The 27,805-nt window shown below is 56.3% G+C and overlaps 13 protein-coding genes and 1 non-coding gene across 14 annotated transcripts; 8 read left to right on the forward strand and 6 right to left on the reverse strand.

The window, feature by feature from the left end:
* Window positions 1-17: 17 nt before the first annotated feature.
* BO86DRAFT_390703 (translationally-controlled tumor protein) lies at window positions 18-1,241 on the reverse strand. Its single transcript, XM_025672458.1, has 4 exons — window positions 1,168-1,241; window positions 569-848; window positions 338-497; window positions 18-283 (listed from the first exon to the last, which is right to left on the reverse strand). Exons 1-4 carry the CDS (start codon window positions 1,180-1,182, stop codon window positions 199-201), a joined length of 540 nt encoding a protein of 179 aa, XP_025525682.1. The 5' UTR covers window positions 1,183-1,241; the 3' UTR covers window positions 18-198.
* Window positions 1,242-2,662: 1,421 nt separating this feature from the next.
* sur2 (sphingosine hydroxylase) lies at window positions 2,663-4,014 on the forward strand (the record flags this gene model as incomplete). The annotated part of the gene is made up of 2 exons (XM_025668179.1): window positions 2,663-3,353; window positions 3,431-4,014. 2 exons carry the CDS (start codon window positions 2,663-2,665, stop codon window positions 4,012-4,014), a joined length of 1,275 nt encoding a protein of 424 aa, XP_025525683.1.
* A 459-nt stretch (window positions 4,015-4,473) lies between these two features.
* On the reverse strand, window positions 4,474-6,054 carry BO86DRAFT_380944 (uncharacterized protein; the record flags this gene model as incomplete). Its single annotated transcript, XM_025670746.1, has 1 exon — window positions 4,474-6,054. The coding sequence occupies one exon, from the start codon at window positions 6,052-6,054 to the stop codon at window positions 4,474-4,476; it is 1,581 nt and encodes a 526-aa protein (XP_025525684.1).
* An 886-nt stretch (window positions 6,055-6,940) lies between these two features.
* On the forward strand, window positions 6,941-12,131 carry BO86DRAFT_411298 (putative ABC multidrug transporter; the record flags this gene model as incomplete). Its single annotated transcript, XM_025674574.1, has 4 exons — window positions 6,941-7,446; window positions 7,521-10,174; window positions 10,230-11,937; window positions 12,011-12,131. Exons 1-4 carry the CDS (start codon window positions 7,343-7,345, stop codon window positions 12,129-12,131), a joined length of 4,587 nt encoding a protein of 1,528 aa, XP_025525685.1. The 5' UTR covers window positions 6,941-7,342.
* Window positions 12,132-13,044: 913 nt separating this feature from the next.
* Window positions 13,045-13,126, forward strand: BO86DRAFT_t196. The gene has a single exon. It is a non-coding gene; the product is annotated as a tRNA-Ser (tRNA).
* Window positions 13,127-13,613: 487 nt separating this feature from the next.
* BO86DRAFT_401432 (uncharacterized protein) lies at window positions 13,614-14,165 on the forward strand (the record flags this gene model as incomplete). The annotated part of the gene is made up of 2 exons (XM_025673775.1): window positions 13,614-13,906; window positions 13,973-14,165. The coding sequence occupies 2 exons, from the start codon at window positions 13,614-13,616 to the stop codon at window positions 14,163-14,165; spliced, it is 486 nt and encodes a 161-aa protein (XP_025525686.1).
* Window positions 14,166-14,297: 132 nt separating this feature from the next.
* Window positions 14,298-15,989, reverse strand: BO86DRAFT_390706 (2-hydroxyacid dehydrogenase). The gene has a single exon (XM_025672459.1). The coding sequence runs from the start codon at window positions 15,946-15,948 to the stop codon at window positions 14,779-14,781; it is 1,170 nt and encodes a 389-aa protein (XP_025525687.1). The 5' UTR covers window positions 15,949-15,989; the 3' UTR covers window positions 14,298-14,778.
* Window positions 15,990-16,525: 536 nt separating this feature from the next.
* BO86DRAFT_449429 (fatty acid desaturase) lies at window positions 16,526-18,443 on the forward strand. Its single transcript, XM_025676712.1, has 3 exons — window positions 16,526-16,924; window positions 16,983-17,908; window positions 18,035-18,443. The coding sequence occupies exons 1-3, from the start codon at window positions 16,792-16,794 to the stop codon at window positions 18,347-18,349; spliced, it is 1,374 nt and encodes a 457-aa protein (XP_025525688.1). The 5' UTR covers window positions 16,526-16,791; the 3' UTR covers window positions 18,350-18,443.
* Window positions 18,444-18,607: 164 nt separating this feature from the next.
* On the reverse strand, window positions 18,608-19,646 carry BO86DRAFT_365984 (glutathione S-transferase; the record flags this gene model as incomplete). Its single annotated transcript, XM_025670083.1, has 3 exons — window positions 19,551-19,646; window positions 19,070-19,485; window positions 18,608-18,951 (listed from the first exon to the last, which is right to left on the reverse strand). The coding sequence occupies exons 1-3, from the start codon at window positions 19,589-19,591 to the stop codon at window positions 18,608-18,610; spliced, it is 801 nt and encodes a 266-aa protein (XP_025525689.1). The 5' UTR covers window positions 19,592-19,646.
* A 235-nt stretch (window positions 19,647-19,881) lies between these two features.
* On the forward strand, window positions 19,882-20,752 carry BO86DRAFT_390709 (NADH:ubiquinone oxidoreductase 6.6kD subunit). The gene is made up of 4 exons (XM_025672460.1): window positions 19,882-20,201; window positions 20,265-20,300; window positions 20,423-20,538; window positions 20,590-20,752. The coding sequence occupies exons 1-4, from the start codon at window positions 20,183-20,185 to the stop codon at window positions 20,641-20,643; spliced, it is 225 nt and encodes a 74-aa protein (XP_025525690.1). The 5' UTR covers window positions 19,882-20,182; the 3' UTR covers window positions 20,644-20,752.
* A 163-nt stretch (window positions 20,753-20,915) lies between these two features.
* Window positions 20,916-22,102, reverse strand: BO86DRAFT_411303 (SAP18 family protein; the record flags this gene model as incomplete). The annotated part of the gene is made up of 2 exons (XM_025674575.1): window positions 21,260-22,102; window positions 20,916-20,953 (listed from the first exon to the last, which is right to left on the reverse strand). Exons 1-2 carry the CDS (start codon window positions 21,897-21,899, stop codon window positions 20,916-20,918), a joined length of 678 nt encoding a protein of 225 aa, XP_025525691.1. The 5' UTR covers window positions 21,900-22,102.
* A 147-nt stretch (window positions 22,103-22,249) lies between these two features.
* On the forward strand, window positions 22,250-23,790 carry BO86DRAFT_449433 (mRNA splicing protein PRP18). The gene is made up of 2 exons (XM_025676713.1): window positions 22,250-23,342; window positions 23,410-23,790. The coding sequence occupies exons 1-2, from the start codon at window positions 22,360-22,362 to the stop codon at window positions 23,600-23,602; spliced, it is 1,176 nt and encodes a 391-aa protein (XP_025525692.1). The 5' UTR covers window positions 22,250-22,359; the 3' UTR covers window positions 23,603-23,790.
* A 55-nt stretch (window positions 23,791-23,845) lies between these two features.
* Window positions 23,846-25,511, reverse strand: BO86DRAFT_380952 (uncharacterized protein; the record flags this gene model as incomplete). Its single annotated transcript, XM_025670747.1, has 2 exons — window positions 23,846-25,407; window positions 25,484-25,511. The coding sequence occupies 2 exons, from the start codon at window positions 25,509-25,511 to the stop codon at window positions 23,846-23,848; spliced, it is 1,590 nt and encodes a 529-aa protein (XP_025525693.1).
* A 648-nt stretch (window positions 25,512-26,159) lies between these two features.
* Window positions 26,160-27,702, forward strand: BO86DRAFT_390711 (ADP-ribosylation factor family protein). The gene is made up of 2 exons (XM_025672461.1): window positions 26,160-26,564; window positions 26,654-27,702. Exons 1-2 carry the CDS (start codon window positions 26,516-26,518, stop codon window positions 27,454-27,456), a joined length of 852 nt encoding a protein of 283 aa, XP_025525694.1. The 5' UTR covers window positions 26,160-26,515; the 3' UTR covers window positions 27,457-27,702.
* Window positions 27,703-27,805: the final 103 nt, after the last annotated feature.

The raw sequence follows: 27,805 nt of genomic DNA on the forward strand, positions 1-27,805 counted from the left end.
AAGGTTATGGAATTCATGAGGCGTGACTTTTGGTCTAAAAAGCAACAAACGGTGGTTTGCTGCTTTCAAACCAAGATTTTTCTTGATTCATGACAACATTCTTCGCACAACAAGGTTGAGGATTGGAGGATTGGAGCGGGACGTTCAAGTGGGGGTATAATTAATCTTTTTATTTTGAAAGGCTGACTTGTAATTCCCTTAGACCTTGACCTCGCGGAGACCGTGCTTCCAGAGGGTGGCGTAGGGGGTGACACCGTCATCACGGAAGTCAATGAGGACGTGCCTGGAGACAGATTAGCAGTTTTCCGGTGTGATTGTTTTGTTGAGGGGAACATACATAGCATCACCGTCCATGGACTGACCCATGAGGACATCGTAGTTGTCGTAGTTGGCCAGGATCTTCTTGACGGCACCGGGGGCACCCTTCTTGAACTCGTTGATGGTCTCCTCGCTGGCACCGGTCTCGGTGAGCTTGTTGAGGACCTTCTTCATGTAGCCTATTTGAGACGCGAGTTAGCCAGCTGTTTCCGGTTGAGTTCTTGGTTGTGTGTGATTGAGTGAAACATACTCTTGAGGTGAGACTTGAAGGCATCCTTGGAGGGCTTGAGACCCTCCTCGGTCTTGAGCCAGACGAGACGGAACTGGTCCTCGATGTCGTGGACCATGACCTTCTCACCCTCACCACCCTCATCCTCATCACCACCCTCAGCGGAGGGGTTGGCACCCTCGAGCTGGAAGTCCTCGTTGGTGCTCTTCATGTACTTGCGGCAGTCGCACTCGAAGAGAACGCCGTCGACGACCTTCAGGTTGAAGGTGTCGGCGACCATCTCGTCGCCGGAGATAATGTCCTATTCCAGGGTTGATGCATTAGTGGGGGTGTTTATTATTGGAACAGTGGGTGTATTGCAATCCAGAGGTGACAGGCAGCGGCAGAGGAGCAAGCGACAGGTCCAACAGCGACAGCTGCATGCAGTATGTACAGGATGCTTGCTTGCTTGCTACTGTTGTTGATGTTGTTGTTGACATTCCTGCCGGGTTGCCTATATGTCATGCTGCATTGGGCTGCAAAGCGGCCTTTCCCCCCAACAGCAACGTGGTTGTTTTGCCAAGGGAAACAGAGACATAATCACGCAGAAACGCAAGTAGGACAGATAAGAATTAGCATACCTCGAAGATAATCATTTTGACTGGTGAGGGGGGTGAAGATGGAAAGAGATGAAGATGAGGGTAAAAAAGAGACGGGGCTGGAAAAGAAAGGAAGGGAAAAAGAAGAGGAGAAAAAGAGGGGAAGAGTTGAAGATTAATATTGCTTTTAGTGGCGCTGTTTTCCCTCCAACTTTGGTGGGGTCGTTTTTTTTTTTTTCTTTCTGGCTTTTTTCCTTCTTTTTCCCTCGAGGGGCAAAACGGATACGCTAACCGGTTTGGGCAGTGGTCGATTTGTCTCGGCCTGAGAGGGAGAATCAGCGAAAGAGTCTGGAGTCTGGAAAAGTCCGATGGCAAATCTGATACTGTGCTCGTAGAGAGGAGTGGGGTTGTTTTCTGTTCTGCAATGGAAGAAGACAGTGGTTATTGTGTCTCTTTGGGTTGAATTGGAGGCAGGATAGAGATTGCTTGCTGTATAATGCAGACTACACTGCATCATCTGAGATTACTCCGTACTAGGGAGTACCGTACAGTACATAGTACGGAGTATGCGCATAAGCATCCCCTCTTTCTGCCTGAGGTATCAACGTCGGCCATCACTCCATTTCTATCCGGTAAATTATCTCGTCACATGTCTGTCTTCGGGTACCTGACCGCCTCCCGTTTGCCTTCCCGTCTGCTGTTTGCAGCCACCAACCACTCAATCATCTTACCATACCTGACGGTCATTAGTTAGTAGTGACTGAGTAGCTTTAGTGGTGCCACTGCGGCTACTCTTTCTGCTCTCTCACTCGCTCACTCTCTCTCTCTCTCTCTCGCCTCCTCCTCTTCTTCGTTTCCCCTCCCAATCTTCGATCAGTCAGTCTTTATCTTACCCTCCTTAAAAAAAAAAAAAGATCTATTCTTCAACTATCATTTTCTACTATCCTTAACTCTACCTCCTCGTCCTTCCTTTAATTCGAATTCTCTAAGAACCCCAATCTTCTTTTCTCTCTTCTGTCTCGAGTGCTTTGAACTTTTGTGTTCTTGTTCTATACCTACCAGCCCCAACAGTTCTCCGGGAGTGTCAGCCTCGTTCGTCCCCTGATTTTCATTTCTGGTGGGCCGCTCCCCTGGGCTAGGATTCCGAAGCACAGAGGATCTCACCACCACCACCACCACCACCAATATCACCCGCCACTGCTGGAGTGATCGCTCGCCCACCCTCCCCTCCCCCCCGTCCCACTTACCTCCGGATAGTGCGGATTATATCTTTCTAATTTATCCCCGGTTTCACGTCTCCTCATCTCCTTCTAGTCAATCACTATCGCTAGTTGGAACTCCCTTATACTCTCAAACCCAGCCTCCCTTCGATCTAAGCGCCGACCAGATCTGCAAGCGGACTGAGCACCAGTAGCTTCGTCCTCCACATCGGCACTTTCAAGCCACCCATGCGGCAGTGTGCTTGACCGGTTGTTCCTTTGCTATCCTACTACATACACAAATCGTCATCAGTCTACGACTGCGAAGCCGTCTCGCCATGGCTACCAATACCTCGGTCGTCTTCGACCTTCCGCCTCTTCCGGCCTATACCCTGACTCCGCGTCCTCCACTTCTCGACCCCATTCCGGATAACGTTCTCGCCCTCATGCTTCCCATCATCGCCTATTGGGCTCTGTCGATGGTCTATCACTACATCGATGTCAACGACTACTTCCCGCAATACCGTCTTCACACACCCGCAGAAGTCTTGAAGCGGAATCATGTCACACGCTGGGAGGTCGTGAGGGACGTCATTCTTCAGCAAATCATCCAAACCATGGCCGGTCTGGCAGTCGCGTATTTCGATGACCCGGAGTACTTGGGTAAGGATGAATACAATGTTGCGGTTTGGGCTCGTCGACTCCGCCTGGCGCAGAAGGCTCTCCCCCAGCTGCTGGCGCTGGTCGGGATCGACGCATTGGGTCTCAGCAAGAATCTGTCGCAGAATGGCTGGTCAATGCTGGGAGGAGCGGTAGCTGGCGGGCACTACCCGGGATGCACTCAGTCGATAATTTTGGACAATGGGGTGGAAGCCGAGGTTCCGGCATTCACCAACTGGGAGCTGTCAGCGGCCAGTGCTCTCTACTGGTACCTCATCCCTGCCCTGCAATTCGTGTGGGCCGTCGGTGTCGTCGACACCTGGCAGTATTTCCTGCACCGCGCAATGCACATGAACCGTTGGCTCTATGGTAAGTGAACCAGCAGCTTTTGACTGCGCGAGGCTTGAGATCCAAATGAGCCTGGAATAAGACTAACCATCGATCAGTGACCTTCCATTCCCGCCACCATCGTTTGTATGTCCCGTATGCGTTCGGAGCTCTGTACAACCACCCCGTCGAAGGTTTTCTGCTTGATACGGCCGGCACTGGAGTTGCATTCCTCACGGCTGGCATGAGCAACCGTCAGGGCATGTGGTTTTTCACTTTCTCCACCATCAAAACTGTGGATGATCACTGCGGCTACGCTTTTCCTTGGGACCCATTGCAGCAGTTTACCTCCAACAATGCGGCCTACCATGATATCCACCACCAAAGCTGGGGCATCAAAACCAACTTTTCGCAGCCCTTCTTCACCATCTGGGATCGTCTATTCAAAACTCGATGGGAAGGCGACGTTAAGCTCCGCTATGAGCGGTCTCGCGAAGCCGCCCAGAAGAAGGTGGACAACGAAGCTGCCGGCATCGCCAACGAAAGTAGCGATCCGACCTCTTCCGGGACCTCAACTCCCACGCTCGGCCGGGCATCAGACGAATCGACCTCGCGCTCCCGACGCAGAAAAACCATGACTCTCTCCCCCCACGTCGATGGGTTCAAAGGAGTGAGTCACGGGGTCGCTAGCAGCGTCCTCTAAACTCAAGGCGGCCGTTGCCCTCTTGTGTACGCCTAAAGTTTGCTTGTAACTATTTTCTTGCTAATATTTAACACTATCGGGTGTCTTGGGAGTTGCAGGCCGTCTCCTAATCATTGCGGATATCGCTGTTTACTCTTCGCTACCTTGACCTTGTCTTATGCTGTATTAATATCCTTTACGGCCTCGCGGATCCCTTGACTATGACTGTACCATGGCCTCATTACTTCTTGCTCAGTACGACATTGGACCGCAACTGAACTATCACGCATGGCTGGGAGACTTTGAAATAATGACCGGTTTCTGCTTTTACTTTTCTCTTCTTTTCATTATTATTTATTAGCTTGTTATATGAAGCTTATATTATAATTGAGATACAATGTACATGGGAAACTCAACTTGCTACCTCCAAACGCCGTCGTCCTCTGCAACCAACGAAATCAGCCAAGTCACCTCAATCCTTTAATCCCGCCTGCTAGTACGGGACTCATTGAAGAATGGAATCGCGGATCGCGTGGTGGTGTGGATACTACTATACTCTGACGAGGATGGTCCGTCTTGATGATAGGGTTGCGATACTATATGATCAACGAAGGTCGGCGTCCAAAGAGCTTTTTCTTGCCGACCTATTTCGTTACATATGCTGGTCAGATCCAAGTCATCTAGATCCTCGGAACGCTCCGCTCGGCGGCGTTGCGTCAATCCTGTGGTCGAAGAGGAGTATCTAGGACCCACGGGAGGTACCTTGGCAATGTGCGGAAGCAACAGCGCTTGAATCTCGTGCTCCAGCCTGTCTTCCTCCAAATCTGAACTGTCAGGGTTAGGGACTCTCATCATGCGGGCCTCTGGCAAGGCAGCTTCGTTATGAAGCAGGGCAGCATTTTCCTCTCCCAGACTCGGCTTTTTCACGTTCAAGGGACGAACTGTTACCACATTGTCAACAGCGCACTTCGAATGGCTCGGGGTCACCAAAGTGGCGGTTCCCGCGTAATCAACATGTACTTTGGTAGCCTCCTCAACGACGACATCCTCAACACCTGTCTCCTCCGCGATACTGTCGAGGTGCGGCAGCCGTGTGGTTCTGGCATGTTTGGGCTGTTGGACCGGCTCGTTCCGTCGTCGAGAACCAGGAGCCACCCTGAGATGGACCGTGGAATGAACATCTGCCTGTTGTGAGTTCTTTTCCTTGTAGATGATATTTTTTGGTTGGTACGGTTGATCTGCTGCGCGAGAGCGCGTGCGGTGCCGCAACGTGTCTTTCAGGGCTTGCTCCCTTTGCATCACGTCGTTCGCCTGACGGAGCTGCCGCGCGGCAACATACAGAGCGTCCGCGCGCGCGGTCTTGACCTTGAAGGCCAGGCAGCTGCTCGTGTAGCCCAGCTCGCACGGAAGGCCGCCGTAGGCCTTGACTGCCGCCTCCCCCTCAGGGGCGAATGATCCGATGGCCGTGTCCACAAAAGGGAGCAACTTGGGGATCCGGATTTCGGGCTTGGTTCGCACGCGGCTGACCAGCGTTGTGCGGAGATTGCGCAGGCACCATGGCTCATCCACGATCCTCGCCAGCATACACGCCTCGCACTGGTTCTCTTGGAAGCAGACGGCTCCCGTGGGGGGCACGTCGTCCTTGGACTCCGGCAGCCACCACATTCCGGCGACCGCCAGCAGGGCGTCGACGAGGTTGTTGACTTCCTCGGGCGAGAACTCGCGGTACCACTTCAGGAAGGTCAGGTTGCGGGTCACCTCCCGCTTGAGCAGCGCAAAGAGGTTGCCGATGACGAAGGCGTTGAGCTCCTCGTGCACCTCGCACAGCACGGCGGCCTTCGCATCGTGGCGCAGCATGCGCACCCACTTGGCGCGCTGGCGGAGCTCCGTCGGCAGCCCGCGGATGGCTTCCTGGATCTGCTGCACGACCTGGGGGCTGCGGATCTGCCCGAGATACTCGGTCTCGGCGGCATCCTGGTCGCTGTCGATGCTCAGGACTTCGATTAGTTTCTTCAGCTGCTGCTTAGTGAGGTCAGCGGCATAATGGGGGTAGTCCAGCATTTTGCCCGATGTGTTGCGGGGGTTTGGGTTTGGATGGCTTGGCTTACAGGCACACAGGTGTGGGCTTTTTGAGATTTGCGCTAAACAACTATTGTACTCCACGCGGCGAAGCTTTCCCTTCTGCTTAACGGATGTATCATACATAGAAAGCACTGAGCACTCATGTGAACCTGCGTGGTATGTGAATGAGCCGGAAGATCACGAGTGGGCAGGAGCATTTTATAGGTTCATTGGGAAGTTTGGGATTCAACTTTCACAGGGTAATATCAAGGAGAATGTCATTCTCTGGCTCATGATCAGTTCAACAATTGAGATTCTAGTCAGTAGGCTGTGCCATTGTACGCGGGAGGAACAAGGCTCACCGTGGCCTCCCTCATTGTTTAGGCTTCTTTGGGGTCTCTGGCGTTGATTATACTGAGTCAAGCCCTCAAGCCCTTGGGTGGGGTTGTACCCGCGGTCCTGTCATTCATGCGTAGTCTAAGGACCGGAGATCTTCAGTTATTGTTTAATCGTTTATTGTCTTTGTTATGAGAAGAGAGACTGAAATGTCCCGATATGATATGTGCCTCAGTGAACAGAGTAGTATTGACATCTTGCCACTTGTACTGTACGGCATATTACAAGTAGCCTTGAGTGGTCCTTGACCATGGAAGTTCTCTGGATGTTGCTTGAAGTGTATACAGAGGAAAGTGGAAGAGAACTGTCTGCCTTAGGCATCAACCCAGTCTCAGCCGGTTGCTCCGTTACTCTCATTGGCAGAGGGCTTATCAGATGGCAGCCACAGGCAGCCACAGGCAGCGACACACTCTCATGGCCTTCATCGCTCATCGCATCCATGGTTCGGAGCCAGGGTTTTGGTCCGATAGACTATCCTCTCCATTGGCAGGTTTACCTCAATTTTCCCACCCCCCGCTATCGGCAACGTCCGTTATTTTCCTCTGTTAGCGATGACACCACTTTCCTCCTCCTTCTCCTCCTTCCCCTCTCCAAATTTCCCCTTCTCCAAGCTCCCTCTCCTCCCACACTCAGCTTTTCCCCGCCAGCCCCAGTTAGCGCTGCTAGTCCCTTGCTTAGGCCTTTGTCCGGCGAATTGTCCTCCTGCACACGCAATGGGCGCTGCTGCCGTCGAATAACAGTTGCCGACCAGAGAGACCGATGATAAGCCTCACAAAGCTTGCGTGCTCGGTTATGACGGGATCTTTGCTGGTGCCCATGAGTTGATTGAGCCTTTTTCCTTGCTGTGTGCTCTCTCTCTCCCCCCTCCCTTCCTCTCCTTCCCTTTCTCACAATGGAGTACTTTGTTGCGCCCTTTCAACAAGCGATCGGGCCTGTGATCGCTCAGCTGCCGGGGGAGACCACTGAATTTGTTCCTGACCATGGCCTTTCTCAGCGGTGAGTCGCTCGTTTTCCCAATGCTGGAATTCCAGTGTGGTGCTGGGACTAACAAACGCGGGCCATCTTTGCAGAAGTATATGGCAGAATCGCACCCGGCGGGCGTCGGCTTTTATAGCTACAGGGAACCTGCATCTAGTTATATTACTGGCATCATGGGCAATCGCTTTGTTTCCGATCCTCCTGCGGTTCCTTTATGGGGCCTGTCGTCGGCCCAAGTCGCGCGACAACCTCAAGTCCGCAGCAGCAGCAGACGGCCCGTCGGAGATCCTGGTGCACCTGCCCTCCGCATTCGCGCACCTGGCTGCTGCGCTCGCCGCCTGCTGTCTGAGCTGGCTCGACCTGCGGCACAGCGGCAGCTGGAAACGGTCTCTGTTGTTGACGTACGTGGTTTTGCTGGGCGTGGGCTATATTTGCTGCAAGAACAAGGACTATCGGACACACCTCTACCGGCGCATGAACGGCGTGGTGGTCGCGGCTCTGGCGTTGGCCGTGGTGCAGGATTTGGTGCCCATAACGATCGTCGACGCGACCTACCGGCCGAGCACTGTCGGCGCGGGAATTGTCGCTAGCTTGGCCGCTGTGGTGGTGATCGCGCTCGGGACGCCCCGTCCACGACGGCCGATGATCCGCGACGCGGAGATCGAGCGTTCCGTGACGGAGGAGAAAGCAGCGTCTCCGGAAGAGACGTGCTCCCTGTTCTCCTACTACTGCTCGTATGAGTGGATCACCTACGTGATCTTCCGGGGTTGTCGTCGGGATCTGACCATGGACGATCTCCCTCCTTTGCCGTCCTACGACGAACCCTTGAGGTGGCTGGAGAAGATCAAGAGACAGCGCCGCAAAGGCGGCAAGACCTTCCGCACGCTGTGCCGCTTGCTGAAGACCGAGATCAACACCATGATGACGTGGTCGGCCATGACGGCGGTGATTGATTTCATGGCGCCGTATTCGATGCTGCGACTACTGGCGTATCTGGAGGATCCTGAGAGTGCGGTTTTCCACCCGGCGTTGTGGATTGCGCTCTTGTTTGTTGGTCCAATCACGCGCTCGTTGTGTTATCAGCAGTATATCTTCACTTCCACGCGTCTTGTTGTTCGGGTGAACGTTTCCCTCGTTCAGGAGCTGTATCAGACTGCGATGCGCTCTTATATCTACGATGGCTCTATCGGCGAGCATCACCATCATGCTAAGAAGGAGAAATCTCGGCACGGCGCCGGGCCAAAGGGGACGCCGGAATCAAGTCAAGCGAACCTGACGAGTCTGATGTCGTACGATGTTGACGCCATCTACAACTCCCGTGATATCTTCTACTTGGCTACTGCAGGCCCGATATCCATCACACTGGCCCTGGTCTTTCTGTACCAGATGCTTGGATGGCCATCGCTGTTTGGGGTCTTGACGTTACTATGCTTGTCACCCCTTCCTGCTCTGGCGTCACGGAAGGTATCTCGCATCCAACGCTCTGTTATGCGGGCTACCGACGCTCGATTATCCAAGATCTCCGAATACCTGAACTCGATCCGGACGTTGAAGTACTTTGGTTGGGAACATGCTGCCATCGATTCGATCAATGATGTTCGTCGCGTGGAGCAACGCCGTCTGTGGTGGAGGAGTGTGTATGCCGCGTTGATTTCCATGGCTGGAGAGCTGTTGCCGCTGCTGAGCTTGCTGGTCATGTTCTCGATCTACATCCTTTTCACAGGTCAACCACTCCGTGCCCCTGTCGCGTTTACCTCCCTGTCGATCATGGAAACACTGCGAGTCTTATTTGTCTGGCTTTCGAACGTCAGCAGATACACCGCGCAGGGCTCGGAATCACTCCGCCGCATTGACAACTTTCTCGAGACAGCGGGCGAGATCAAACGGCATCCCGAGGGTCCGCTGGAATTGATCAATGCGACTTTCAAGCCATCGCCTGTCGCCGCTTTCAGGCTGCAGGATGTGACCATCAGTTTCAAGCCGAATTCGCTCAACGTCGTGACCGGCCCTACGGGTAGTGGGAAGACGACCCTGCTGCTCTCATGTCTGGGCGAGACCGTCCTGGAGTCAGGCACTGCATTCTGTCCCCAGGATGTTGCATATGTTCCACAGGCTCCTTGGCTCCAGAACGATACAATCCGTCAGAACATCGTATTCTACAGTCCCTTCGACGAGAGTAGGTATGCCACGGTTATTGAGGCAAGTGGCCTGGCCCAGGATCTGAGACAGCTCCCCGCTGGTGACATGACCCGGGTAGGAGAGAAGGGTACATCTCTGTCGGGAGGTCAGAAGCAACGAGTGTCTTTTGCGCGGGCCTTGTATTCGTCATCGTCAACATTGCTGCTGGATGATATCTTTTCTGCCCTTGACACCCACACCGCTAGTCTCGTGTACGAGAAGTCTTTCCGTAGTGGGTTGCTTAAAGATAGGACTGTCGTTCTGGTCACCCACTACCCCGCAGCTTTGCAAGATGCAGAGTCCATTGTTCGCCTTGAACATGGCAAGCTGGTCCCCGTTCAAGCGCTTCCGCGGACGCTCACACCGGTCCTTGCGTCGCCGTCAGGCTGCAGCACGCCTGGCAGTGAGCCAGATTTGTTACCAGTTGGGGACGAGCCAGTGGTAGAGCAACCCTTCAATTCGGCGGATCTTCCGGTGCCCCCGGTTCCCCCTGTAACAGAACAGAAGACTGCGCAAGGACGGATTGTCGAAGAAACATCTTCTACTGGACGTGTCCCGCGCACACTAAGTAAGTTTACGGTACCATCCTACCACAAACGGTCCTTACTGACCTGCTTATCTAGTGTTCAGCTATATGCGTCTGTTTGGCGGCGTCGGCTATGCCCCTCTTGTCATTCTAGCAACCATCTCGGTCCAGTTTGCCTACTTTTCCATCACCTACTGGCTCTCTATATGGACAGGGGCGTACGAGGAACAGGAACACGTTGACACGCTGTTCTACCTGGGAATCTATGCGGCCGCTATCTTTACTTTCCTCTTCCTGCAGGTCTGCAACAATCTTATATACCAGTATGGCAGTTGGGTAGCCGCCAAAACCATGCATCAAAGGCTGGTGACCGCCGTGCTCTCAGCGCCCATTTCTTGGTTTGACCAGAACCCTATCGGACGAGCTATCAATCGATTCGGAAACGACACCCGGTCGATGGACACGATTCTGGTCGAGTGGCTGCGGATGTCCATCGAGAACGCACTGCGGTTCCTGCTTCGGATCGCAAGCGTTGCCTCTATCATGCCGATTTTCGCACTCCCAGCCGCGATTATTTGCTCCGCGGGCTTCATCATGGGCGAGATGTACACGCGTGCCCAGGTGTCCATCAAGCGACTTCGCTCTATCAGTTACTCCCCTGTATTCTCACACTTTACCGACTCCATCTCTGGTCTGAGCGTGATCCGTGCCCGTACTGGTATGGACCAGGTCTTCCAGGCCATGCTAGCGGAAAAGCTAGCTGTGCACTCGCGCACCGCCGAGGCGCAGTACAACTGCAACCGCTGGGTTTCCGTCCGGTCCGACTTCTGCGCTGCCTCGGTCTCTGCCGCCGCCGGCTGCGTCGCGTACTTCTGGTCTGGCTCGGCCGGCCTCGTGGGCTTCTCGCTGACCAACGCCATCGGCCTCAGCCAGACGATCCTCACCTTAGTCCGGACCATGAATGAATTGGAGATCGAGCTCAACTCCTTCCAGCGCATGAAGGAATACGCCGAGATTGAGCCCGAGGAGAATCTCACCAAGGAAGAGCACCACAAGGCGCTGACCACCCTCCCGGCCAGCTGGCCCACCTCTGGCCGCGTGGAGTTCTCCAACGTTACCGCGCGCTACCAGCCCGACGGCCCCGATGTCCTCCGCGGTGTCTCCTTTGTCGCGCACCCGGGCGAACGCATCGGCATCGTCGGCCGCACCGGAAGCGGCAAGAGTACGTTGGGGTTGTCCCTGCTGCGGTTCGTCGACATCGTCGGGGGCACCATCACCATCGACGGGGTCGACGTCAGTCGGATCCTGCTGAACCGCCTCCGCACCAGCGTCACCCTGATCCCGCAGGAACCCGTCCTCTTCTCCGGGACCGTCCAGTCGAACCTGGACCCCTTCGGCGAGTCCAGCGAATCCGAACTGCAGTCGGCTTTATCGGCCTGCACCTCCTCAATCCACGTCCCCGTCCCCGACCACGGGCACGCGCACCCATCCTCGTCCACCGAGGAAACCCCCAGCAAACCTGCCCGCCGCCCCCTCACCCTCGACACGCCCGTCGCCGCCAACGGCGAGAATTTCAGTCAGGGCCAGCGCCAGGTGCTGAGCCTCTCGCGCGCGCTCTGCCGGCGCTCGAAGGTCGTGCTCCTCGACGAGGCGACGGCCTCCGTCGACCATGAGACGGACATGCACATGCAGCAGGTGCTGCGTGAGATGTTCGCGGACTGCACGATCATCGCGATCGCGCATCGCTTGCGCACAATTATGGATTACGATCGCGTGCTGGTTATGGCGGGCGGGGAGATTGTTGAGTATGTTGCCTGCCCCTTTCTTCCCTTTCTTTTTACGAAGTGGTAGAAGTTTGGCTAATGTGTTTCTTGATAGGAACGATTCGCCGCGTAATCTCGTGGCCAAGCAGGGGGTGTTTTGGAATATGTTGCGCAATACGGGCGAGTATGAGGAGTTGGTTGGGATGATTGGGGAGGGGGAGGGAGAGGGGAGATGAGTATAGTATAGGGGTTGGGGCTGGTTGGAAGGGTATATATTTGGTAGATTTGCTGATTCTGATGACGATGATGATTATGATCGATGATTTGGTTTGATATCTGTCTTCTTTTTTGTTGTTCTTCTTGGGTTAGGTAGGGCATATGTACTATACTGTTTGTTGTTTGATGCATAAGGGGGTTTGGGGTAAAGATAAGGGGTTTGTGGGGGAGTGGAGAGAGCAGAGTCATGGATGCATGCTCTTGATAGATGTTGATATGTCAATGACCTTCTTCCATCATGCGGCAAAGGGAGCTTGCATCGTTATGTTTGGTCTCTAGCGAACTCACTGACTGGCCCGGAGGTCCCAACTAAGGAGTGCTATTCCAGCTGGCGATGCATATTGACCTCATACTGATGCCGCACCGCCATTCTCATGCCCCCGTCTGATTGTGTTGTATCTTCTACATCAGCATCCGCAACCACAATTTCAGTTCCTCAAATGCCAACAGACCAAACGAGCCATCCACGCCTCACGAGGATGCTCAACCTCCTCCTCGAACAGGGCGAATACTCCGATCGGACGATCTCCTGCCAGGGTCACACCTTCCAAGTCCACCGCGCGATTGTCTACTCACAGCCTTCGTAGAAGGGGGAATCTGGCTTGTGGTCTTGGGTGGGTTTGGGATGGACTTGTATTAGACTAGCATGATGTACAGTGCTAGATTTGCTACGCCGGTGTATGGGGGTTGTTGGCAGTGGGTCTAGGGCTGCTTCTGCTTTTGGCGACGAGTGTCATTGCTTGTTCGGTAGTTGTTGCAGGGTGTTAGTGTTGGAGTCACTCGACGAGCATGAACTATAGTTAGTCGAGTTACAATAAGTGCACTGATGCCATCTGGATATATATTATACTGACATAAGCATCTACCAGAGAAGACAGTATGGCCGAGCGGTCTAAGGCGATAGACTAGAAATCTATTCTCTTCGGAGGCGTCGGTTCAAATCCGACTGCTGTCGTTTTTTGCTTTCTCTTTTTCTTTTGGCTGTCGTGGGTATATCGTTACTCTCACTGTTGTTTGATTCTGCCTGTGTGCGCCTTTTATTTAATTATTTATTTTCTTTTCTTCTTTTTGATTATCAATTGGGCTTCGGTGCATTCTGGTGATTCAGTACGGTGGTATGGTGTCCACTCACGCACCATTCATCCTTAGTCCTTTCACTTTCTCTAATCTCCCCCAAGTCTCAGCTGCCTTTTCTACTGAATATCTATGCAGAAGTGAAGGAAGGACAGGTGCAGTGAGAGCTCAAGGGCTGCCTTGGGCTATTACCAACTGTCCTACTCATCTCTAAAAAGGGTAAATGAACAGAAGAACAGAGGGTGAAGGAATGATAATGCTGGCATACTTGCTCAGCATAAGCATAAATAACAGAGAGAATCCAGGTCCACTCGGGTCAACTTCTTCAAATCCCAACAACCAAGCAGAGTCCAGCACAGTGTGTCACGATGTACGCAAGACTGGTTCTTCTGTGCTTGTTTCTGTTACCATTTGCTTTCTCCTCCCCTGCTCAGCGGACCGTCCACGAGAATGTTCTTGCCAAAGCAGAGAAGGCATACATCGGGATCAAGTGGGATCTGGCACTCCGAGACTGCGGAGAATCCAGGCTCAAGCCCCTGGTGGAAGCCACACGGATGGCAATCCAGCTCACCAAACGTCCAAGCCAGCCGGTGAGCACGCCGGGGTGTGGAACCGCTTCTTCCTCTCCGGCAAGCATCTCAAGAAAAGGGAAGGCTGGATGGTAAGCGTTCCAAGACTTCATCTCCCGCTCAAGCAGGACAGTAACTGATCCAATGAGCGATACCAGGGGCAAGGCACTCATTATGCGAAAGTCCTCGGCTAGTCGATGCTCCGAGTACGCGTGGCTGTACGCAGATAAGAAAAAGGCCAATTCCATGGTCAAGGAGAATGGTAAGCTCGGAAGCGGCTGCTCGAAACACCACGATGGCAACTACCCCTGGCTAATCGACGTCTCCGCGGAGAATTATGCCTGGTATTAGACAAACAATTGGTTCAATTACACCGCTGGAGCTCATAGATAAGGCCCGAAAAGGAGATACAAGCGAGACGTACCATTGCAATGAGAGGCAGCGTCAGTGAGAAAAGTAGAAGATCATATACAGTATAGTTTGTACGTGCAAAGGCTTGCTCAAAGTGGTGGGTGCTTAAGAAGCCTTACGGAGAGGCCCCAGAAATGGTAGTTGCTAAATAGACTACTAGTACGTACTGCCAGCAGAATTAGGGGCTGGTGCAGATTGGCACCAATAGCCCACCGTATTCAGGGTGTCTGCCTAGCTAATCTGTGACCGCGCTGCAAATGGGTCAAATGCTTGGACTGCCTTGGTGTGCCTTTGATAGAAGATTGCGTGGTTGGCTCCGCCCAGGCAATGAGGAAACAGGTGTCAAGATTGCTGATTCTGCGACTCCTGTGGAAGCATTCATAACGGCTGTAATCAATGACGCTTCACCTGGAATTCAGTAAATCGAGCGTATACATGACTAGCCTGCAAACTAGATGATGCTCGTACTGGATAATCAATCGTCACGAGAAGCCGCCCTGGAGTGAAATTGAACACAGGTGGATAACAGCCACCCCACCCCATTAACCAGCAGCTACAACCGCACCGGCTGCTTATCCTCCTCCACAAACAAATGGCCCTCGCGCACCAGCGAGTTCCGGCACGGCCGCTTGCCCACAAAGTCCGCCAGGTTGGACAGCGTCACCTGGGCGATCTCGCCGAGGGCCTCCTGCGTGAAGAAGGCCTGGTGGCCGGCGACCAGCACATTGGGGAAGGTCATCAGCCGCATCAGCGTGTCGTCGTGGATAATCTCCGCGGAGTGGTCGTTGTAGAACAGATCGCCTTCCTGCTCGTAGACATCCAGCGCCAGCCCGCCCAGGGTGCCGGCCTTGAGCGCCCCGATCGCGTCGCGCGTGTGGATCAGCCCGCCGCGCGAGGTGTTGACCAGGATGGCGCCGCGCTTGAGCCCGCGCAGCGACTCGGCGTTGACGATGTGCTTCGTGGCCTCGGTGAGCGGGCAGTGCAGACTGACGATGTCGGACTGCGCGAGCAGGTCCGCGACGGCGCCGACGTAGCGGCCTGCCAACTGCGTGGTGAATTCGTCCTGCTCCGCCTCGGCTGGCCCCTCCTCCACCCCAGCTTCAGCTCCAGCTCCAGCTTCAGCCTCCCCCCCACCTGTCCCCAGCTGCCCCTGCCGCCGTGCAAACCCCCGCTGCCGCACCGGATCAAACCCCACGACCTCGCACCCGAACCCGCGCATGATCCGCGCAAACGCCATCCCGATGCGGCCCAGCCCCACCACCCCGACCTTCTTGTTATGGAGGGTCATCCCCAGGAACCCCTCGAGGTTGAAGTTGCCCTCGCGCACGCGGTTGTACGCCCGGTGCGTCTTCCGGTTGAGCGTCTGCAGCAGCGCGACGGCGAACTCGGCCACGGCCTCGGGCGAGTACGACGGCACGTTCGCCACGAAGAAGCCCAGCGCTTCGGCGGCGGGCAGGTCGACGTTGTTGAAGCCCGCGCAGCGGAGGAGGATGGCGCGCACGCCGGCTTCCCAGAGGGCGTGGAGGACCGGGGCCGGTAGCGTGTCGTTGACGAAGACGCAGATGGCCGTGCTGTTGCGGGCGAGCGGGACGGTGGATAGGGTTAGTGGGAAGGGGTGCGCGGTTAGCGTGATGGGCTCCGGGATAGTGGGTTGCACCGCTGTGAGGGTCGTGGTGAAGTAGTGGGTGTCGTAGGATTTGGTGGAGAAGAGGGTGAGTTTCATTTTGGTGGATGGTGAGTTGTGAGTTGGGGAGTTATGAGTTGGTGAGTTGGTGTAATGCGGGGAGAGGGGAAGTTTGGCTTGTTATAAGGGAAGCCTTATGGGCTGAGGTGGTACCAGTAGTGGTACTTAGTGGTACTTAGTGGTACTTAGTGGTACTTAGTGGTACTTGGTGGTACTTGGTGGTACTTGTACTTGGTGGTACATCGACTGTACTGTACTCAATGGTCCACCGGAGAGGGGAAAGTAATGACGTCGTCCATTGCAGTCCAGTCAGATCTCCCTCAACGGTCCCTGGCTTTACTCGGCATAATTTGGGTTACACCGGTTTAAGCTTAACCATGCCTGGAACGCATGGCACTAAGTTCCATTGCAGATCGAATCGGGACTGCTTATCTACTGTACTGTACAGGGTAAAGTAAGCAGCTGTAGTCGGGTTGCTTGCGCATCCCCGGAATCGCAATGGAATTAGGGTTGATGGGATCATCTGATGACTACTCCGTACACTAAGTTAAGCTACAACCACGCTGGATCCGACCGGAGGGATCCGCATGAGATGCGATGACATTATTGCCAGCAGCACGACTCGAAAATACGGACAGTCTTGACTCATTCCCTCCTACTTTTCCAAGTATCCGCACTCCCCATCTATAACTTCCGACTTATAGTCCAGACAGCCAGCTCCACTCCACCACCGATCTGACATGCCAAGGATCGGCTGATCCACTCGGATCATCTTCCCCCTTTTTATCAGCCCCGGGGGGATCTTAAATCCAACCTAAAGCTGGTCTGCCCTCCAGGTTTCCAGGTTTTTAGGTTAGACCCCTCCCACTTCAAGCACACAGCATGGATCCAGCCACCTTCATAGACCCCAACCTGACGGTCCCCGACCGGTTGGTGCTGGAGCATCTGCTCAAAGACGCGGAATCCCCGGCCGCGGCCGCAGCAGCCGCCGCCACAGCCGCCGGGAAGAAAAACCGTACGTACCTCCCCAGTCCCTGCCTTCAACCAATGATCCCCAGCTAATTCTGGTACAGCAAACGCCAATGGCAATAGCAATGGCAACGGCAACGGCAACAACACCAACGGGGCACTTGCAACGGAAGAGGAGGTTGACCCAGCAACCCAAAAGACCATCACGCACCTCTCCGCGCTCAACAGCCCGGCCAGCAGTGCCTTCACGCCCACCGTCTTCGTGACCTGGGACCTGCCGCAGCTCACGCCGCAACTCCCCGGCGTGCTCAACGAATACCTCCTGCAGCCGTACATCCGCGCCGCGCGGTCCGTCGTGCGGGTCGAGACCGACGTGGTGATGCTCACGCACCTGCTGCTGTACTTCTCGACCTCGATCCCCAGCGCCCTGTACCTGTTCTTCGGGCAGTTCCACTGGTGGCACGGCGTCCTGCACTGGCTCATGCAGTCCTACTACGTGGGCACCTACACCCTGATGATGCACCAGCACATCCACATGGGCGGGATCCTGACGCGCGCCCACCCGCTGGCCGTCCTCGTCGACGCCGTCTTCCCCTACCTCCTCGACCCGCTGATGGGCCACACCTGGAACTCCTACTTTTATCACCATGTGAAACATCACCACGTCGAGGGCAACGGGCCCCGCGACCTGTCCAGCACCCTGCGGTACCAGCGCGACTCCCCGCGGGATTTCGCCTGCTACGTGGCCCGCTTCTACTTCCTGGTGTGGGTGGAGCTGCCCGCGTACTTCCTGCGGCGCGGGCAGGTGCTCACCGCGGCGAAGGCGGGGCTGTGGGAGGTCGGCACGTACGCCATGATCGCCGCGGCGTGGAGCTGGGCCGGCTGGCGGCCGACGTTGTTTGTGCTGCTGCTGCCCTTGTTGCAGTTGCGGGTGGGCTTGATGGTCGGCAATTGGGGCCAGCATGCGCTCGTGGATGAGACGGACCCCAATTCGGATTTTCGGAGTAGTATTACGTTGATTGATGTTGCGGTGCGTTTTGCCTTGCCTTGCCTTGGGTGGGATGAGTTGAGGGGAAGGGGGAAGCGCTCTGCTCCCCACGACTGTCTTGCCACAACACCCCCCCCCCTATACGGTATACACACTGACAGACAATAGAGCAACCGCTTCTGCTACAACGACGGCTACCACACCTCGCACCACCTCAACCCCCGCCGCCACTGGCGCGACCACCCCGTCGCCTTCCTGCGCCAGCACCGCCGCTACGCCGCCGAGCAGGCCCTCGTCTTCCGGAATATCGATTACATCATGATCACCATCCGCCTCCTCCGCAAGGATTACCTGCATCTGGCCAAGTGTCTCGTGCCCATGGGGGAGCAGATTGGGATGACCCTGGAAGAAAAGGCGGAGATGTTACGGCGCAAGACGCGGCGGTTTAGTGAGGAGGAGATTGCGAGCAAGTTTAAGCTTTAGTTCTGCTTGCTTTGCTTTGCTTTGCGTTGCTTGACTCTGGATTGATTATATGGTGGAGTCTAAGGGTTGAGGTTGTGGTTTGATTATGCCGTGCTGTGCTGTATATAGCTAGGGTGGGGAGTGGGGGGGGGGGGGGTATATACTGTACTACTATACTATACTATACATAGTATCCTCTTCAAATGAACGCAGCTGAATGACAGACATTACATTACGATCCTAACATACACACATAAGTACATACAGAAACAAAAAAAACTAAAGAGACGCCTCAAACTTCCCATCCGCCTCCTCGATCTTCCGACACGCCGCCACATACCCCTCCTCCTTTTGCAGCAACTCCGCATACCGGCGCAACTCCGGGTACCCCTCCATCGACAGCCGGCCGGCCATCGCGATCACCGGAAAGCTCATCATGATATCCGCCGCCGTCAGCACCGGCCCGCACAGGTACGGCCCGCCGCCGGGGCTCGAGCGCAGCTGCTCCTCGAGGAACTCCAGATGCGCGGCGATGTTGCGGTTCAGGAACGCCTTCTCGACCTGCCCGGCCACCGCCCGCGGCAGGGGTTTGAGGAAGAACGGGATGGGCGGGTTTTTGACGGCTGTCGGTCGGTCGCGCACGGCCACACATTAGTACAGTACACTTCACACTCTGAACAAGCTCGCAGCATACAGACCGAAGGAATGGGAATCTTCGGGAAAAGGGAAAGGGCAACGTACTATCCATCACCAACTGCATCACCAGAAACGGCATCAGCGAGCCCTCCGCGTAGTGCAGGTAGTACCGATACCGCAGCCACGAGTCGGTCTCGCCGCCCACCGTCCCGGCTTCGGGGCCCGCGGCATACCGCTCCGGGATGAGGGGGTGATCGGCGTTGGCGCCGTAGTGGTCGAGGAGGTATTCGATGATCAGGCCGGATTCGGCCAGCACGATGGGTTTGGGGGCGGCTTCCTGGCCCTCCCCCGAGGCTGCAGCCGGCTGGACGGTGATCACCGGCGACTTGCCCAGCGGGTGGATCTCCTTCAGCTCGCGCGGCGCGAGCTTGTCGGCGCCGCGGTGGTAGATCTTTAGCTCGTAGGTGAGGTGTAGCGCTTCGAGGAGCCAGAGGATGCGGTGGGAGCGGGATTGCGCGAGCCTTGATCCGGAGAATTAGCGTGGATGCGGTGCGGTGCGGTGCGATTGTGGGGAGGGGGACCGTACCAGTAGAGGGTGATTTTGGCGCCTTTGTTGGGGTCCGTCATTTTGGTGCTGTGCTTTGCCACGGTGTAGGTGGATGTAAATTCAGGTGGGTGTGCAAGGGGCAGGGAATATCATTTAAGGCGAAGATTGCTGGGGAAAGGGAACCTCGGATGTACTGCTGTGAGAACCTGTGATACTGCGTCATGGCGGTGGGGTGACCGTTGTGCTCTTTGTCTCGGTTCTTTGGCACAGCCCATTCTTCCCATTTTCGGGATCATGAGATCGGCGGATGCTTTTTGTCGGAGATCTTTCACATGTTGCTGCTTAGTGCTGCGCCAGCCTTCAATTCTTCAAAATGAGGAGGGCGTGAACTGTGCAGTATCTCACTAGTAAATAACCCCTGCAGCCTGTGCATCATTATCTCGCTGACTCAGCGATACACAGCACAACCTGCAGCACAGTTACGAAGCATAATCCGCAGCACAATTACTAAGCATCAGCACATGCTATATGCTATGCAGATCACCTGACCGCAACGTCGTTCCCTCACCCGCGACATCACCGTCAGTGGAGCGACAGCGACAGCGACAGCTGCAAGCACAAGCCGTGAGCCTTTCCCTGCCCATTCGCATTCGCATCCACATCCGCCCACCATGGCCGGTCCCAGCAAGTGTACGTCCCTCACTCCCCCCGAATCAATTGCATGGCAACGAGATCACTAACCGCCTCGCACAGCTTTGATCCTCGACCCGGCCCTCCAGAAATACTACGGTCCGTGAAACCCCCTCCCCCCGGCTGGTGTTCGAACGGCACCCGCTCAATTCAGCTAAACGACACGCTCGAATCGACGGCTATAATGTCCTGATCACAGGGGGCATGCTAACGATCACCAGACCTCACCGCCAACCGGTACAAGTACTTCCGGTGGACGCCGCGCCATGCCTGGTTCTCTTTCCTGTACATGGCTCTGATCCCGGGAGCGTTGGGCTATGTGGCTTATAACACCGATGTAAGTTTTTTTTTTTCTTCTGGGGTGGGAGGGAGTGGCTAACCTGGACAGGGCAAATACGATCTGCGCGGCAAGCGGAAGGGAGATACCATTGTGGAGTGGTAGAGGGGGCTGATTTGACGAGTTTGATGGAATGGGGTGATAGCAGGACAGAAGGATGGGGGTTGTATCTATGATACCGCGGTGCAATTGATTTCGTTTCGTTTTTATCGGGGGTGGGATCTTGGATGTTTCTGTAGGCTGGTAGCTCGTAGTATTTAAGATGAGGATGCATTTGCTGTAATCTCGTAGCATTTAAACAACAGGACAGGCAGTTGATTCCCCAGCAGTTGAAACGGGGTATAATCCATTCCACTCGCCTCACTATCGTACACACCTCAATCCCAGCCGCCCACACTACCACCACAACGCTTCACTGGATACCCCCAGCACCAGGACTAATAAGGCATCCACCCTCTCCTCCCCCCATCCCTATCCCGATCCCTCCCCCCATTCTCCCGTCTCCCAGATCCATACCCACCACCGCCACCACCACCACCACCACCACCACCCTCAGGCAACCGCTCCCCGCGCCTCCAATCCCCCGGCGGGATCCTCTCCCTCTCCCTCTCCCTCTCCCTATCCCCAAGCCCACCTCCAAACCCGCGTCCCCCTCTCCCCCCACCCCGTCCAAAATACGATCTCTCCTCCCTTGCCGAAGGAAACGCCCTCATCCCCCCACCTCCACCTCCTCCTCCCGCCCCAACCGGCGGCGGCGGCGCCACGGACCCGTCCTCCAGCGGGGGCACAATCGCGCAATCGACATAATCGCCAATCACGAACCGAAAATCCTGCAACGTCTTTTCGGCATCCGCACCACTCATCCGGAACGCGCCAGCAGCGGCAGCCCTGGCCCGGGGACCTTGCCCACCCCCTCCCTCCCCATCGCGCTTCTCCTCTTGATGATCACCAGCACCGTCACCATCCACGTCATCAGCATCTTCATACCCCCGCGGCGCAATCACCACACTCCCCATCTCCTTGGCGAGGTACCGGCCCCGGCCGTGGTCGCCCAGATTCATCGCCGCGCCTTTGGTGTCCGGGTAGATCAGCCGGAAGCTCAGCCGCGTGCCGATGGGCACCTCCGGGAGGAGGTGCGGCAGGGTGGAGGTCAGGAGGTGGGCGAGCTCGCGCAGGGAGCAGGTCGGCCAGGTGTAGATCTGGAGGTGGTGGGCGGGGAGACTGCCGCGCGGGGTGGTGGTGGTGCGGTCGCCGGGGTGAGCGGAACCGGCCGGGGCCGGGGAGAAGTCCGATAAGGGGTGGTAGGTGGATTGGCGGTAGAAGAGTTTGAGGTGGAAGGGGGTGGTGGTTTGGCGGGACATTTTGGGTTGGTGGTGGTCTTGCTGGTTTGTTTGGGTTGGTTTGGTTTCTTAGTTGGTGGTCATAGCGGGTTTTTGACTTGTTGGATTGTGTGTCTTCTGAGTCTAGAGTGGACCGGTGGATAGGTGATTGAGGTTGTGGTGTTGTTGTAGTTGATGGAGTAAGGTAGGTAGGAGGTAGGTGGTCGGTGTAGCTTGGAGAGTGAGGATGGATGCGCGGAACCTGGACTGTACCTTACCCACTGCAGCGAACGCACCCTCTCCGCCCTACCGCTCTACCGCCCTGCGCGAAGTCACCGCCGCCGCCGCCGCCGCAGCGGCAATTCCCAGTTCCCATCATCACCTAATCTTATCGTCTTCCCACCGTTCTCCAGTACAGAGAACAGTACACCCCCAGACCACACTGTACGCTCTCACACTCCTCTCATTTATTTCTTAGTTACATGAACCCCCAACCGCAAAAATGGACTTCGCCGCCCTGATGTCCAAAGAAATCTCCAAGGCCAAAGCCAGCGCCACCGCCCAAAAACCCTCCCCATCACCAACCCCAGCACCCACCACCACCACCACCCCCCCAACCGACGCCCCCACCACCACCGAACCCAAAAAATACACCCGCCGCGCCGACCTCGAAGCCGCGCGCCTGGCCGCCTACAACGAAGAGCAAGCGCGCCTGGCCGCCGAGCGCGCCGCCCGACACGCCCAGAAGCGCAAAGCCGAGGACGAAGAGGCCGCGCGCCGGCGCGAGCGCGAGGACAAGAAGCGGCGGCTGGCCGAGGAGTCGCGGCGGCGGCGGGAGGAGGAAGAGGCCCTGCGGGAGCGCGAGCGGCGGCGGCGGCTGGGGTTGCCGGAGCTGACTCCTTCAGGGGATGAGACTGCCGCGGGGGCGGGGCCAGGGGACGAGGAACTCGCGGCGGAGGAGGTGAAGCAGCGGCTCCGGGAGCTGGGGGAGCCGGTGACGCTCTTCGGGGAGGGGGAGAAAGCGCGCGCGCGCCGGTATTGGCGGGTCGTTAGGAAGGATGATTCCAACACGGGTGGTGGTGCAGCAGCGGTGCAGCGACAACAGTGGACGGACGGGCCGATTCCCACGACGCTGGAGCTGGTGCCGGAGGTGGAGATGAAGATTCCGGCCACGGTGCCGAAGGAGGATGACGGGAAGCGGTTCTTGTTTCGGCAGCTGGCCTCGTATTTTACTATGGTCCTGAAGGAGTGGGAGGATGCGCTGGCGAAGCGCGATGTCTCGGTCAAGCAGAGTCTGCAGGGCCGGCAGGCATTCAATGCCATGGTGCAGTCGCGGGAGAATATGAAGCCGCTGTTCCGCAAGTTCGAGAAGGGGGATCTGGATGCCGGGGTCTTGGAGCATGTGGTTGAGATTGTGCACAAGGCGCAGCTGCGCCGCTATGTCGATGCCAATGATGCGTATCTGCGATTGAGTATTGGGAAAGCGTATGTCCCCCTGTTTTTCTTCCTGGGATGAATGTTGGCTAACGCGTTGTTGATACTGGTGTTGCAGTGCGTGGCCCATCGGTGTGACCATGGTGGGTATCCACGAGCGTTCGGCGCGCGAGAAGCTGCATCAGAGTGATCAGCAGGCCCACATTCTAAGCGACGAGAGCACTCGCAAGTATCTCCAGAGTATCAAGCGGTGCCTCAGCTTCGCGCAGACTCGGTGGCCGCCGGACGACCAGTTGCAGATTATGGGTTGAGTGGGTTGACGATAGTTCGTGGGTGGATATGGGTGATATCTCCAGCAGTCAACCACTTTTTATGATACTACGTACATGTGTCAAGCCACTGCAAGTTTGAGCAAGTATCATATATCTGGCATTATAAACAATCACAGCTATGTACAATCTACGCAGTAGATCATGTCTATTATAAACATATCAATCCGTGGCCAGATCTACGGCCGTTCCACATAGATCTTATCATATACATCACATACCCTATCAATTCACATTCCACCATTTCCGGAGCCATTTCCACAGGCCGCCGGGCAAGATTCGCTCCGGGATCGTATATAACACCGATTGCTCCTCGTCACCCTGAAAACAACTTGCTCCCGTCGGATAGACGTCATGTCCGTCAATCCCCCGCAGAACCCCCACGGAGGACGATGATGGACGCGAGGTATGAGCCGAGCTGTTCCAGACCCAGTCCTGTCCCGTTGACGCTCCGATGACCTTGCCGGCCGCCTGGACGCAGCTCCCGTAGGAGAACCGGATTAGAGAGTCCCCGGTCAGGCTACCAATGACAAAGACGTCCGGTGCCACCTCCATGTCGTCAAGTGCTTTGTCGCGTAATGTCTGGTTGGTGACAATCGAGTCCACATCGGTCCGACCCAAGACTTCCGAGAGCAAAGAAGGATCGAGATACTTCAGGGTACCACGGCGGCCCGTGGCATAGACCAGCCCACGAACAGCACGGACGAGTGTTTGCCCGTCGGGCTGACGGAACGTGACGAGTGTCTGGTCGGCCTCCATCTCGACGTTCACGATCTCCAGATTGGGGAGACCCTCGTAGACGTCGTCCCATTTCCGCGATTCCAGGAACGGCGTCGACGTCGTCCGTCGCATCTTGCCCCGTTTGGGCGGTGCTGGGGTCGCCGCCAGTGCCGCCCGTTTCATCAGTCGATACACTCCGGCATATTCCGGGTAAGCCTGGTGATGGCACCCCCGGAGAGGAGACGGCCGGCCTTCGGGGTCCCACCTGAAGGCATGCAGGATCTTTTGATCCTTGGGAGCGGAAATGATGACATCGGCCGCAGAGAATCCCGAGCCGATGACCAGCAACGGGATGGAGGGGACCGGTTCGAGGGACCGCAAGGGCTGCAGCAGTGAACTAGGCTGCAGCACCTCGGTGAAGATGCCCGTGGCCAGCACCAGATGTTTACAATGGAGATTGTGGGAGCGGATATAGAAGCCCTGGTCCGTGCGCGAGATCCCCGACAGGGTTTCGTTGAAGCGGAAGACATCGCCGATGTGCACGGCCCCGGGATACCGACGGAAGTAATCCGCCGTCTCCTGCCGGCTGGGCCGCGTGAATGCCGGCAGATCCTTCCCGGTCACTGCCCGGTGGTGGTCGGCGAACGAATACCCCGGCAGCGACAACATCGATGCATAGCTCAGGGTCTGGATATCCCAGCTCGCAGGCATGGGATTCTCGGTCCATTGACCGCCAGCGCACGCGGCGTCGCCGAACACCAGATGGGGCACGGCTTTTTCGGGCTCGTACCGCCATTCGACGTTGGTGACGCATTCCAGCTCCTCGACGTCCAGACTGGGTCGGACCAGGGTGTCGAGGAGCACGTTGACCGGCAGAGCCTGGGTCGAGTAGGACAAGCGCGAGGCGGCAAAATGCTCGGTCAGCGTGTTCACGTCGGCCTGAAGCAGGGCCGGGTTCTGCAGCAGCTTGGCATGCAGCAGGGGATCCGGATGCGGCGGATCGGCTTGATAGTAGGGAATATGACCATGGAAGATGTAGGACAGGATCATGGCTGACGGGCCGTTCCCTGTAGGAGGATTAGAGTTGTCTGGGTCATACAGAAGGTCCAATTGCGAGGAGCGAGGATGTAGATGACGACATACCGACAATGATGGTGTCAGTGCTATCCATTGAAGGCCGCTGGGAGACCGCCGGCCGGCCATCCAGCGCGGGGCATGCTGACCGAGACATGCGCGGGGGAATGCGATCAGTGGATCCCAGCGGAAAAGCAGACAGATGCCGAGCGGAAGGCCATCGAGCGGCCGTTACATGGGAGAGAGCTGGAGGAGAGAGAATGAGGGAAGAATTGGGAGAAGGAAAAGATGGTGGAGAAAGAAGAGGAGGAGGAGGAGGAGGAGAGGAGGGAAGCGCAATTCCGCAGGCGGACAAGGCGGACAATAGACCGTTCGATTTTCGCTGACAAAACACGTTGGAGCGTTGGAGAAGAAGAAGTCGGGATTTGGCCGTAATCGGGGAATAGTTCTAGAAATACGACGAGAATATGTAATCATGACCTGGCCGTGGTTCCGCCCCCGCCCAGCCAAGGAAATCGGTGTTGAAAGAGCGATGAATCTGGGGATTGGACTTGTTGGAGGAGAAGTTGAAGATGTTCTGCCATTGTTCTTATATGAATACCACCACCAGCACCACCACCAGCAACAACTCAACAGTCACACCATTCAGTGTCATGACCATGCGATGATAAAGCAAGTCCGCCTGCAGGTTGCCTCCTGCATCATCCAAGTTAAATGACCGGCAACGGATCGACCCTGCATTTCATTTCATTTCACATGGCCATTCCGGGCTCTGCGGGGTCAACGTTTCGGGCAATTAGGGCTCAGGGCAATGACCCAAGCCCTGCTTACCGCTTCAGGACGGACAGGCTGACGCGGAGCCTCCCGCATGGCGTCGGCCTCGCCTTCATGATAAGCGGGCATCTCAGCGGAGAAAGAGGAAGACAGGAAGACAGGAAGACAGGACGGAGAGCGCATCTCGCACCACCACGCTGCCATGACATGACATGACATGACATGACATGACACGATCGACACTCCGCCACATCTATCCCCGTCCAAATTGATCGGATCCTCCGAAGAGGGGTTGTTGCAATCACCTCCACCACCCGCCACATCACCATGTATCACCTCGCCAAGTCGCTGTACATGTACGCTACGAGTAAAGAGGGTGAGTCCCCATCCCCATCCCATCCCATGCCTTTCTCCCTCCCCTTCTACACTTCCGAGAACTCACCCCCAACTGACTCCAACCCACAGAATACTCCGTCCTCCTCCTTGGCCTCGACAACGCCGGCAAAACCACCCTCCTCTCCCAGATCAAAGCCCTCTACCAGCCCCCGCGCGCCGATGGCAGCCTCCCGACCTCGCTCCTCCCCGCCAGCATCGGCAAGACCGTCCCCACCGTCGGCCAGAACGTCGCCACCATCTCGCTGCCGGACATGTACCTGAAGATCTGGGACGTGGGCGGCCAGATCTCCATGCGCAACCTCTGGCAGAGCTACTACACCAGCTGCCACGCCATCATCTTCGTCGTCGACAGCGCCGACGTCGGCCAGGACCCGGACATCACGCGCCTTCCGCAGCGGCGCCGCGCGAGCGGGGGTGTTGCCGCCGATGCCGACAAGACTGCCGCTGCAGACGCGGAGCAGCAGGACGAGGACGAGGACGAGGACGAGGACGGCGCCGACCTCGGAGCCACCTCCCCAACACAGATCACCTTCACGGCCGAGAACGTCGGGATCAACGCCCCCGGGAGTGACTTCGGGCGGCTGGACGAGTGCCGGCGGGTGCTGGAGTCGGTGCTCAAGCACGCCGACGTGGCCGGGGTGCCCATCCTGGTGCTGGCCAACAAGCAGGATCGGGAGGACTCGGTCGAGGTCGTCCGCATCAAGGAGGGGTTCGTGCGCAAGGTGTTCGAGGGGGAGTCCGGGGCGGGCGTGCGCGACAGTCGCGTGCTGCCGGTGAGTGCGCTGATGGGGTCCGGCGTGCAGGAGGCGGTGGAGTGGGTGCAGAGTCGTGTGAAGTGGAATAAGGAGGGTCGGCCGCCGGTGATGCGGTGATTGTCCCCATCTATACTTCTGTCGGGCATGCCCCGTCTTCTAATCCTCACCTCCGGTGGGAAATCCCGCCCTTTTGAAATATCTTTGTTTTGTCGTTCGGCGCCTGGGAGCATCCTGTTTATGAGAGATACCTAACCTGATTGAAATGATTTCTGCTTCTGTGTGATTCTTGATGATACCTGTTGGAGTTCCCATGTGCTTAGCCACCTTATTGCATCGGTCAATAGAACTAGATACAAGTCGAGAGAGCTTGCCAATGTAGAGAGAGGTATGGTAAGGCCTCACCTCACCTCACCTCACATACATCATCAGGCATCGATCGATCGACCATGTCACAGCACAGTACATG

Source organism: Aspergillus japonicus, assembly GCF_003184785.1.
Source record: "Aspergillus japonicus CBS 114.51 unplaced genomic scaffold BO86scaffold_41, whole genome shotgun sequence".
Lineage (NCBI taxonomy): Eukaryota > Fungi > Ascomycota > Eurotiomycetes > Eurotiales > Aspergillaceae > Aspergillus > Aspergillus japonicus.

Excerpts from the sequence above, each read along its gene's own strand:
- BO86DRAFT_390706 (XM_025672459.1), bottom strand. The coding sequence starts at position 15,948 with ATGAAACTCACCCTCTTCTCCACCAAATCCTACGACACCCACTACTTC.
- BO86DRAFT_449433 (XM_025676713.1), top strand. The coding sequence starts at position 22,360 with ATGGACTTCGCCGCCCTGATGTCCAAAGAAATCTCCAAGGCCAAAGCC. Across the intron at positions 23,343-23,409 it reads CGATTGAGTATTGGGAAAGC|TGCGTGGCCCATCGGTGTGA; the intron begins GTATGTCCCCCT and ends CTGGTGTTGCAG.
- BO86DRAFT_449429 (XM_025676712.1), top strand. The coding sequence starts at position 16,792 with ATGGATCCAGCCACCTTCATAGACCCCAACCTGACGGTCCCCGACCGG. Across the intron at positions 16,925-16,982 it reads AGCCGCCGGGAAGAAAAACC|CAAACGCCAATGGCAATAGC; the intron begins GTACGTACCTCC and ends ATTCTGGTACAG. Across the intron at positions 17,909-18,034 it reads TTACGTTGATTGATGTTGCG|AGCAACCGCTTCTGCTACAA; the intron begins GTGCGTTTTGCC and ends GACAGACAATAG.
- BO86DRAFT_390711 (XM_025672461.1), top strand. The coding sequence starts at position 26,516 with ATGTATCACCTCGCCAAGTCGCTGTACATGTACGCTACGAGTAAAGAG. Across the intron at positions 26,565-26,653 it reads GTACGCTACGAGTAAAGAGG|AATACTCCGTCCTCCTCCTT; the intron begins GTGAGTCCCCAT and ends TCCAACCCACAG.
- BO86DRAFT_390703 (XM_025672458.1), bottom strand. Across the intron at positions 498-568 it reads CTTCAAGTCTCACCTCAAGA|GCTACATGAAGAAGGTCCTC; the intron begins GTATGTTTCACT and ends CGTCTCAAATAG. Across the intron at positions 284-337 it reads TCCATGGACGGTGATGCTAT|GCACGTCCTCATTGACTTCC; the intron begins GTATGTTCCCCT and ends ATCTGTCTCCAG.
- BO86DRAFT_390709 (XM_025672460.1), top strand. Across the intron at positions 20,301-20,422 it reads GGCCCTCCAGAAATACTACG|ACCTCACCGCCAACCGGTAC; the intron begins GTCCGTGAAACC and ends AACGATCACCAG. Across the intron at positions 20,539-20,589 it reads ATGTGGCTTATAACACCGAT|GGCAAATACGATCTGCGCGG; the intron begins GTAAGTTTTTTT and ends TAACCTGGACAG.